We start from the raw sequence: 11,794 nt of genomic DNA on the forward strand, positions 1-11,794 counted from the left end.
TTTAGGGATTAGGGCAAAAAAAAACAATCAACCTTGGTTACATCAGAGCATAGCATATTTTCCAGCATTTTTTTTGTAAGACAGGCTTCCTTCTTGCCACCTGTCAAATGTGCTAAACAGCCAGTACTTGCCAGAAAATTCCTGCAGCTTCTTCAGTGTTGCTGTTTCCTTCTTGGCAGCCCCCTTGACCAGTTTTCTTCTTGTCTTTTCCTAAATTTTGGAGTGACTTCCAGTTCTTAGTTATGAACTGGCACTTGGTCAATTTTGTTTTGCTTTGTGTTGCGCTTCGCATACGCCGCTACTAGAGTGAAGTGAAAAGAAATCAGTCGCCGGTACACTTTCAGCTATTTATTGAACGAGAAAAACAGTCCAACACACAAATAAAAAATGAAAACACACGCAAGGGAAAGGAGGAGCTGCTAAGTCTTAACTAGCTTCTTGGAAAACGGTCAGCAAGACTAACTCCGGGCTCCTGTCATCACTCACCAGGCCACGCCGCTTAAAAGTCCACATCAATAAACAAACCTTACAGTGTATGTGTGACTTTTGTCTTTAGTCTGTCGGTTAATTTCTATTTTATAATACAGTGCTGTTTTGGTTTATTAAAAAAGTGTAACCCCAAAAAATTGTGCTGTTTTTTTTTTGGGGGAGGCTGGAACGGATTAATCGGGGTTCAATTCATTTCAATGGGGAAAACTGATTTGACATTTGATTCAATTAGGTTATGAGGTTGGTCATGGAAAAAATTGAAATTGTATGTCAAGGTTAGCACTGTACTTTTTTTCTAGGCCCCCTGTCAGTCATGGGCCACGAGAATCATCATCACTTTTCTCCCCTTTACGATACTCCTCTATGTGTGTTCACTGAAGTGTTACAGAGCCCAACTGTCCACTCTAGTACCCTTTGTGTTATTGAAAAATAGCCATAAAATAATAGTGCTCCAAATGGATTTTCACCACACGCCATATTTCTTTAACACCCCACGACTTCTGCAATCACACGGTTGGCCACTGTGTTTTTTATTCTAGTTGACAGCTCTGCCATTTATATGAGCACCTGTCACCTATGAAAGTCTGCACATCATGAAAAGCTTATTTTAATGACAGGCTCTCCAAAATATTTGTTTGAAACGCTGTTACATAAAAGGACTTAACTGGATTCTTAGCAGTGCACTGGCTTCCACAGTTATTGGAACAAACCACAACATTAGGTACAGCCGCACAATTCAACAAGATCCAATCTTAGAGCTGGACTAAAGTTTTGGTCTTTTTGTTTATCCTCTCATCTAGATTTAAAAAAAAGTTAACCAAAATATTTGAAAACATTCTTAGTAAGCAGCGCCATTCTACACCATTCCAACCAAAATGTTACATATTTTGCTAAATTAATACCATTCTGACCGTGTCAATCCAACTAGTGCCGATACCGTACGTCTGTATTCTTACTCATACTCGACACCCAATACCAGCCTGTCAAGCTATACGATTCTGTCCTCCCTGACTCAGCGTGCGGTGTACAGTTTCTGATAGTGTCCAGTTCTTCAAAAAGAGTCAGCGTGTGCTTGCTTCAAGCTAGTCATTGGCCCGACCAGTTGAAGTTGACCGTAAACCTAACACAAAATAGAAAATTACATGTTCTATATTGAAGCAAACACATAGCTTCATCTTGCAAACGTCTTCTAGCTTAATGCTAACACATAATGCAAAATGCCGTAGGCAGGCTAACGAATAGCATTGATGTCACAGTATAAACCTTTAACTAATGAATGTTTGAACACAAACACCTCAGCAGCACATGTGGACAGATAATATAATACTTAGTTATATTACTGCCGCTTTGCCGCCACGTTCTTCTTTGGAAGCCAAGCACAACAGAGGCAGCATACCTCCCGTGTTACATTCGAGTGAAACTTATGCCATGTTCATTGAAGGTTTTTATTTTTAACAATATTCGATTCAAATAAAAAAATCAAAAAAGCGGTTTTGGTGTGAGCCCAGGACGGATTAAATGACGTGATTTATATAAGATTACGTGTGAACACTTTGGCAATACTCCATAACAATTCAATTGATGTTCCCAGAAACAGATTTACTGTATTTCAAAACCATCAGTGCTGCACCTTGGGGGTACTGTGTGTGTGCAGTCACCGTAGCAAACCGCATTTCCTAGCAAAAGCAAGTAAACAGCGCTTTGCCTTGTGAGTTAATAATTCAAGAGCGTTAACTGAGTGAAAACTTGGAAAAGACACATCCACTTAAGCAGCGGCCAGAAATGCTCCAGTGCACCGCAAAGAGTTTTGGCCAGCTTCTGCCTCTCCTTCCTTCCTTCCTTCCTTCCTTCCCTCCATCCTTCCTTCCTTCCTTCCCTCCTTCCTTCCCTAGACCTTGAGAAGGTCATCCATCCATGCATCTTATCCCTTGCACACCACAACTTCCTTTCAGTTGAGCCAAAGCAGCAGCTGTAAGGCTCCCAGCAAACTCTACAATGAGTGAAAAAATTGAAGCCTCATTTCTCTGGCTGAAGTCAAATTAATGTATTATATATATTGTGAATGGTTATAGTGTTGTTGTTTTTTTGTATTATGGCGCACACAGAAAAGTTGGGAAAGCAGTTGTGCATACCTGAATTTGATGAAATTGTGAGTGGCAGGAGAAATTAGTTTGATATGAAAACCCACTGGAGTGTAAAATGGCTGCTTTACTTGCAAACCGACAATCTGTATTATGCTAAGCGGGTATATTATGCACTTTTTTACAATGTAAAACAGTTCCCAGGTGTCTGAATAAAAAGGTCTCTGACTTTCTTCAGTCAAAATACACAAAGGATAAAGATTTGCAGCCCCCCTGTTCTACGGGGCCATGGAGCTTTTGTTACCATGACAACCGGTGGCGCAGCTAGGCGAGCGACTACTCACTTAACTACTTCTCTCAAATAGCCCAGACTCTGAAGAGAAAAGACATTTTCACTCTTAGGGGCAGCACTTCATCACCAAGCCACTAACTAGCAGTCACTTGGAAGTGGCAGATCTTCACCCAGCCTGGAGAGCAAGTCATGACTGGAGAAACTCATGTGTGTGGGCAGCATTATGTAATTTTGCCACACTGTACAGACACATTTTCTTTAATAGGAAGCAAACATGATTTACGATAATAATAATAATTTTACAGTTAGCGTATGTGAATCGGTTGTCGCTCTTGTTCCTTCTCCTGTTTTTTTCTCTTGTCGTTTTTTTTTTTATTTTATTTTTTTTACTATTTATACGGAGATATATATCACAGAAGAATCACACGCTCTCCAGACATAGTCTGGTCCTCTCGCTATTTTATAAAGTCAGATTTTTTTTCTCTACATTAAATATATACTGGCTAGAAATAATTATTTGGTTAGATATTTAATCTGGAAACTTGGTGTCCAAAATTGGCTGTGAATACATTTTATGAAGGTGAAACTGTTACATACATAACATTATATTAAATCACATTGGCTTTTTAGATTTTATGTATTTCCTCAAATTGCCATTATGGGATGAACTAGATTAGAAAAACATTGTAAGCCATCTGGAGCGACCCCTGACCTCCCCAATGTTCTTGTACACGAATGAACAAACCGTCCCGCACGGGCGCTGCCAATGGCGCGGAAAAAGCCTTTTCGCTGAACAGCAGAGGCTGCCGTCACTGAAAACATGGGACCAACTCCATATATTATTTTCTGTTGTCACTTCAAGGCCCGGTGTCCCGATACTTTTGTTCATATAGAGTAGCCTTGAGTATTTGCCGTACTGTATGTGTGGCTAGCGACAGAATACTGAGGCACAACACATATAGACAGATTATATAACAATAATCGCAGACATAGATGGGGTAGTTTACTGGATATATTTACACATACTTGAACTTTCCTCCATAGAAGCAGTGAGTGACTTTTTGCACCTCAGCGCGTTACATAGATTGTGATTGGATTTCACAGTGCTCTGGTCGCCATCATTATCATGATAACAACCCAAGACATGAAAAAGCTTTCTCGAGAATTTCCCTCTTTTAAGGAGCCCTTCTGCTATCTGTTCTACATCAGTATTGCACAAAACCCTGGGAGACTTGCAACGCTACTGTAACATGATATTATAAATAATTCAGCAGTGATGGCTACCCCCTATGCTATTTGCTCTGAAATATCCTGGCTGAATTTGTAATTTCATCCTATCTTTCCATATGGATTTGGAGTGCTAGCCAATCTATTCCATGTATACAGCCATGAAAAAAATATTAGACCACCCTTGTTTCTTGTTTATTTTAAGGCCCGGTACCACTAAAGGTGTATTACGTGAAGAAAGAAGAAGAAGAAGAAGAAGATGGATATTTGTACAAACAAACGTACCTTTTGTTGTTGTATGTCACAGGCATTAAAAGTCAACAAGAAGATGAAGAAACAAGGGTGGTCTAACAATTTGTTTCCATGACTATATGTAAAAGAAGAATGTCAAGCAGTTAAATCATGGAATACACAATTCATAGTATGTTATAAGAGGTTTTCTACAACATTGTCATGTAACAAGTTTTATTGCCAATTTTCCAAGTTCTTCTTAACTGTCTCCCCACTTGACCGTCCTCTGTCTTAACATATAATAAAGTATATATGCTTATTTTGAGAAACTCGTGACTCATGACATGATTAACCTGCTATTACTCTAATACATATAGTAGATACAGAAAGACAGACCTAAAGGATGGCAGAGAAGAGGAGTGCCAAAAATGATTGAACGGCAATTTGTAAAAGGGAGGTAAAATATTGTGGAAACTAACCCATTATTCAAACATTTGAGACATCACATGAAAACAGCAAGCTGCAGAAATGGCGAAAGGAGGCAAAGAAATCCCGCAGCTCCTAGACTCAACCCTCGACCCAGACGGCATAACGACTGAGTTTACTGGTCGAGGCCTTTCAGTCTGGCAGACAACATCCAGGGAAATAAGAGTGATGAAAGGGAGATTTTAGTTATCCTCAGTATTAGTTAAAGGTCCCCTTCCATCAAAATCGAAATTCTTCCACTGTTTTATGTATAACAAAGGTCAAAATGTGTCCGTGACCCGCTTAAAGTTAGACGTCCATGCGATTTGTCGATTGCATGCGATAGCCTTTGAGCACCAAACCGCTTGCGAAAGACCACCGAGATATTGACAACGGCCGGTCAGAGCGAAGCTGTTTTCCATATTTAAATTGAGAAGATCAGTGATCCAATCGGAGCGAAGGTTATGTACATATCGAATATTAAAATGAGAACTCGGACTGTCTCAACTGGCAGGCGAAAAGGACATGTTAAAATAGTTTGAAAAAGGATATCCTAGGCATTTTCAATTCAATTCATCTCGCAAACCCAATAAAAGGCCATTAAAGATGTTAACAATTGATAGCATGGTACCTTTAATTTTCATTTTTGATGTGCCATTGGCCATTTGTTACATTAGCCAGCTCAAAAAGTACAACTTACTTTTCAGACCTTACAAATGCAATACATTTATCTAATACATTTACTGGAATTGAAATTGATGTCCGCGATTGGCTGGCGACCAGTTCAGGTCGTACCCCGCCTCTCGCCCAAAAGGTAGCTGGGATAGGCTCCAGCACGCCCGCAACCCTAGCGAGGATAAGCAGAACGGAAGATGAATGAATGAATGAAATTGATGTATTAATAAAACACAGATCAGGTTAGATTGACAATAAATAGACTTGTGTTAACTGTGAAAGGGATACAATATACTTGCTAAATTTACTCTACAGTGAGTGAACAAAAACTTTTCCTATGATAATAAGGTATTTTGTATTTACTTATAAACGTTGCACAAATCCTTTCCTGGTTTTTAATGAATTGATATTCCAAAAGCGACACAAACACTGACTGAAAGGTGATGAAAATTCCCTCGTGATGCATCAACCTCAATTATTCAAAAGTATCGGTATCGATATTGACATCAAGCCTGACTTGCATGCTTCCCCTCCTTTTTCCTGTCCTGTCCAGTCCTTTCCTAAATTGTCCTGTCCTTCCCTCACAGGATGTAGCACTACTGACCCATACAACACTCAAATCCAATGTGTCATTGTACTAGTTCAAGTATATAATGCTTTACTTTCCTCATCTTGTTTACAGCTCGTGCTTTGTCTTTTGTTGTCTTTTTTTTCCCTATTTAGTTGCCTTTTCTCTCTCTCTCTCTCTCCTTTGTTTTTTCTGTCACCCCCCTTTAGAAACGTTGTTGTGTTCGACTAAACAATTCTAATTCTCCATAAATATCCATCAGAACACAAAGAAACCAAGTGGCAGCTTAAAAAGTCCACACACAGTAAAACTGTTCTGGCATAAAAGGAGATACAGATCTTCCTTTCTGCTTGAGCTAACAGCCGATCAGATGGTATCTGATCCATACCACATCTTGCAATGTCGCACATTACAATGGAGTCCTCTTCAAACGCTTATTTTTAGAGGTTGCTTGGCTCTCCAATACTGTTGCCTCATAGTGACCTCTTGTGTTCGGATCCTATATGTGAATCATGCAGACAGCATGCGGGCATTTCAATAAGAGGATTTCACTCGGGCGACACGGTGTGTTAGTGGTAAGCACATCCGGTTCACAGTTCTGAGGTTGGTGGTTCGAATCTGGATGCTGGCCTTCCTGTGTGGAGTTTGCATGATCTCCTTAAGTTTTCTTTTGGTACTCTGACTTCCTCCCATGTTCCAATAACATGTATGTTGATGAAAACTCTCATCAGGTGTGAGTGTGAATGATTGTTTGTTTATAGGTGCCCTCCAGTTGGCTGCTGACCAATCCAGAGTGTACCACACTTTGAGTTCGGAGTCAGCTCCAGGGCACCTCGTGACCTTAAAAGACCCACTAAAGTAAATGTTGTGTTTTGTTTCTAAATACATTAAAATATGTTTGAAGTGCTGAAGACAGAAATTGTTGAGATAGGGCTAAAAAGTCATTGTCACCACCTCAGCTGGCAAGATATTTGAGATGGGGCTAAAAGCTTGCCGCGTGATGTAAGACGGCCGGGGCGTATATACTTTCTCGAATGAGGCCTTCCCCCACTGTATACTGTAAGTAACGAGCGCCATCGATGCCTTTTCACCGGGATTTTCAAGTTACTCTGTAATAATAGCTTGGCCCATTTCTAGTACAGCTACATTGTGCCGTTAGTCATTAAGCTATGCCTACAACCCGAAAAATGCATCTTCCCTGAAGTGTTCTTCGGGCTAGCGTCTCTGTTGTGGTGACCCGCGCCCGGATCACACAGGGAGCCAACGGCGAGCTGGACGGCTCCGCTGCAAAGTGGCCTGCTAGTGGCTCGGCGAGTACTTTTTAGCCGCCAGTGGGCTCGTGCAGGCAGCTGACCGCCGTTAGCTGACCGTCCAACACATTCACAAAACAGAGACACTTAACGGAATGTTAGCTATTTATTACGTTACGTAGATAGCTTTAGTGGGTCTCTAATGAGAACAAGTGGTGGAGGCGGGAGTGACCCCCGTGTGCAAGTCATAAGAAAGTTATTGTTGCAAAAAAAAAAAAAATCAAGTCAAGTCCTGACAAAATTTCAAACAAATGCAGTCAGCTTGAGAGCGCGGTTCTGAGGGACTTTATTGCCCGACGAAAGACATTTCTTGGGGGTATGGGCGGTATAATGTCGCTGTAGTTTTGTCTCTTGTGTGAAGATTTCCACATACTGTAAATTTCAGATGGGCTGGGATTAAAATCCATTGGCAGGAAGTCCTTGGGTTCAATACGCTGAAACACGCTAACTTGTATATTTTGTAAATATCCTTAAGTTTTTGAATGATTGGATTAATGAAGACAGTTATTTTGTGTGGATGACTGTCAATGACATAAATACATTTTGTTTTTTTGTTTTGTTTTTAATCTCTTGTGGCACTTTTAATTAATTAATTAATTTATTTCTTTGTAAGAACTGGAACGTGGACGTTAGCCGGAGCCTGTTAGCTCACAAGTTGCTGCCGGCTAGCTTGTGGCTAGGGCATCTCGTCGCAGCTTGGAAAAGCCCACGACGACCCGGTGGGATATATTCCAGACTTTCAGTGGATATATTTTCGCAGCTATATATTGTAGGGATGTGTAGGCATAAGAGTTAAAAAACGAAGTACCGGCTGTGGTTTCACGCATTTAGCGGACACTCCCACAACGTCTGAAAGCACAGACAACGGCTTCATTTTTTCAGGATTTTGGAGCCTCGTTTTATATACTTTGCAAATTTGGCAGGGTTGTTAACAACACTTCTCTGTGGTATGTATGTCAAATTTATGACATACATTTTCACTTTACTTTAAAGACTAAAGGCAAATCGAGTTGGATATTACCCTATATGTAATGCACAACAGCATTTGTTAAAATGCTCTTCCCCAGCAGTCGCAGTTATATTTTTTTGGAAGACAGTAATGACTGCGGTGACACATTTTAAAGTGCAGTGTCATTGCCTTTAAGTGTAGTGTAACAAAGAATAAAAAGCTGAACCTCAATGTGCACCTCAGTGATCAGATTCTAACTACTAACTTGACACCAGCACCACCTGTGCCGGTAGTCAGCCACTCGTATCAAGAGTATGTGATGGATTGATGTGCAAGTATTCACATAAAACCGCAGTGACAAGGCTTGCGTGTCTTTGCGAGCCTTTGTAACAGCGGGATAAAGCCCGATTTTGTCGACGAAACGGTGGCAATGCCACAAAGATGAAGCTGCATCACCGTTTCAGTGATTTATTGCTGTGCTGGATTGTAAACGCCCTTCAAAAGCAATAACCGGTTATCCAAGCGGTATGATTTAGATTATGTGTTCTGTGTGTTTGTTTGGTTTCTTAGGCAAAGGTGGGATGATGTCATGTCTAAATATACACCTTTTCGTCATATGATATCTTCAAGCGTGGTGACCTCATTTCATGATAAAAACTAACACCATATCCATATAGAGTTCAAGGGACGCACGCATCCATGCCTTCAAACATTCAACATAGAGGCCCTCAGGAACAATTGTAAATCACGTACTGTACATAAAGAAAAACACGTTCTGGGACTGCATTGAATTTACCTGGCATGTATTAAATCTAATAAAATTTCCAGTGAGATTATTGCCATTTGATGCAAATGTCCACAAGAAAGTCAATCGTATGCTATTATCTTGACAGTCTCTTTAGCAAACGCATCCATTTGGAGTTCAAAGTGTTTTTTTTTTTTTTTTTTTTTTTTTAACATGCATTTCTTTGCGACATGGCGGATGACCCAAGTTAATGATTTGCATGCAATTCCTCGCATCCTTCGCTCTCAATTCCTCCTGCACACCAGCAGCATACCATAACTGACATGGCTCACATTATGACTGCATGAGCTAACCAAAGCTGCGCGGCCGGTTGTACTAAACCTTTGAAAAGAAAATGTAGTTTACTTGAAACCAAGGGTGGTGAAGACAGGCCAGATGGAGAGCTTCATGTTTGATATTGTCAGTGGAGTTGGAATTGCTTATTGCTACAAAAGCCAAAAAGATGGTCAAAACTGCAGAAAGGGAAGTGTGAAGGAATCTTTTTCTTGTGAAACATTTAGAAAAGGTCTTTGGTGTTTACTTCATGCACCTTGTGATACAGTACAAGATTTATTCATCACTCTTACAGCACAATTGTACAATAATTGTATGTTTATAGTCATGTTTTTCTAAGCCTATAGCCACCACACATATATGGGCACATAGGGCAAAAAGTGGGGCAGCACATGCCCCCAGTAACTCCCCGGTTCCATACTGTTACCGAATTAGTATAACAACAAATAATCAGCAGGGTAAAGCTAACTCACAACAGTCTAATTGCAACTCACATTCCCTATTCGTGGGTTAACAACGAAAGACTTAGAATTCTGCCTACAATGACACAAAGATGGAATCAACACCGAAGAGCGGTGTGTTAACTTGTATGACATTCCCTGCTTAAAACTCCAAAAGTCAAAAGGACACAAAACCAGCAAGTAGGCGATTGTTGCAGCGGATAAATAACGATGGGTTTAAAAAAAATAAAAAATACAAATCTGCAAAACGAATAGGCAGGGGTCCACTGATTATTTCCTATGTCAAAATCATCACCAAACAAATTGTCTTTATCTGTATGATTTTTTTAAAAATATACCAATTTATCACCATCGTAAACATGTTACTGGTGAAAATGTTGTCCCTGGAGTCTTGTAATGTTAACTTTCCAGGGTTAACATTTTCAGTGCTCCATAAAGGACCGAAGTGAGTTACTAGTGCATTAGTGTAGTCATCAGCGAATTGCCTCACTGTCCTGTTCCCTCTCCTCCCTTCACGACCTTTGCATGCATACAGCATGCGGCGTGAACTATAAAATAAATTAGGTTGCTAATAAATTCAAGCGACAGTCATTGCCATTTCAAAGAGTATACTTTTTCACCGGAGTCCCACAGTATGACGATTACACCAACACCACAGGCCTCCGAAGGTATTCCACTAAGTGTTTGATGCGCTAATGAGGGGGCATTATTTCAAATGAAGGGTGAAACTGGACCGAGAGCAAAAGCAGAGGACGGAGGCAGCGCGGGGCGCAGGTGTCGAAAGCTGAGTTCGTATTCAGCGGTGGTGTCACGAGGATGCACGCGTGCATGCCTGTCCTGTGCCCATCGATGCATTCGTCAAGTGACATCAACATCGACTGTGAAATTGCATCGATGACCAGGGGAGGGCTCGACCGTGTGTATAAAAGGCCACGAGCCCACTCCCACCAAAAGACTGACCAAGTTTGACTCCTCTGTCGTGTCCATGTACCTGTAGTCTTGTCACAACAACAAAACAAAATCAAAAACATCATTTCCTGGATATTAGGACAAAACTGGTAAGGTATTGATTGACGTAACAGCGTTTTCTGTTTCGAAATTGTGTTGCTTGACAAAAATAATCCCAAACTTTGATTTATTTATATTTTTTTAAATTTAAACACAGCTATTTTACAATCAACTTTTCTTAACACAATATCTTATTTAATTTCAGCTCATCATCAGCATGGTTTTGCTACGCTGCTTGGAAACAGCCATTTTAATACTCCTCTTTTCAAGTTTGCATACAGATGCTAAACCACTGAGGTAAATGCTGTTCTAATGTGTGGATTATAAACCGGCAATTTGATTTATTGTGCCGTTTTTCACTCGAGGAGGACAAAAAAAAATAAAAGTCATTAATTACTGATTAATCATGTTTTCCTCGCAGTGACTATGATATTTTTTGTGCGCAGAAAGAGAACCATCAGTGAGGTACAGTTAATGCACAATGTTCAGGAACACAAACAAGTGGGAGAGCGACAGGGATGGCTCCAGGAGAAGTTGAAGGACGTTATTGTTTCCAGTGCCGACCCTCAACACGGACAATTAGCCACTATCAAAAATATATTCCCAAATGAGGTTCTTGGTGCAAGAAAACAACAACTAAATTGACTATTGTAGAAGTACAGTATTTGCTATTATTGATTTATTTATTGATTTCAGTGTTTCTTTTATTTATTTTAGGTAAACTGCCAATGCAATGTCTTTTTTTTCTTTCAGTTAAAAACAAATCTTGTTTCTTCAGCATTCATCATTGTCAATCTGTCAATTACTGGTAATCGTTTGTTTGCATTTTTGTTTTGGACAATATAATTTTATCATTTATGATTAAATAATATTGGGGTTTTTTCAAAAACAGAAGAATTTAAATACCGGTTCTTTATGTTATAAAGTGTACAGGTGACTGGTTTAAATGTCAAATAATGG

At 40.0% G+C, this 11,794-nt stretch overlaps 1 protein-coding gene across 2 annotated transcripts; it reads left to right on the top strand.

The window, feature by feature from the left end:
- Positions 1–6,828: 6,828 nt before the first annotated feature.
- Positions 6,829–11,781, top strand: pth1b (parathyroid hormone 1b). Of its 2 annotated transcripts, none has more exons than XM_061766312.1 (3): positions 6,829–7,087; positions 11,040–11,131; positions 11,281–11,781. In XM_061766312.1, exons 2-3 carry the CDS (start codon positions 11,052–11,054, stop codon positions 11,477–11,479), a joined length of 279 nt encoding a protein of 92 aa, XP_061622296.1. In that variant the 5' UTR covers positions 6,829–7,087; positions 11,040–11,051; the 3' UTR covers positions 11,480–11,781. The 2 variants fall into 2 exon arrangements, with proteins under 2 accessions (XP_061622296.1, XP_061622295.1); XM_061766311.1 differs by having other exon boundaries at positions 6,833–6,886.
- Positions 11,782–11,794: the final 13 nt, after the last annotated feature.

Source organism: Phyllopteryx taeniolatus, chromosome 2 (assembly GCF_024500385.1).
Source record: "Phyllopteryx taeniolatus isolate TA_2022b chromosome 2, UOR_Ptae_1.2, whole genome shotgun sequence".
NCBI classification, from domain to species: domain Eukaryota; kingdom Metazoa; phylum Chordata; class Actinopteri; order Syngnathiformes; family Syngnathidae; genus Phyllopteryx; species Phyllopteryx taeniolatus.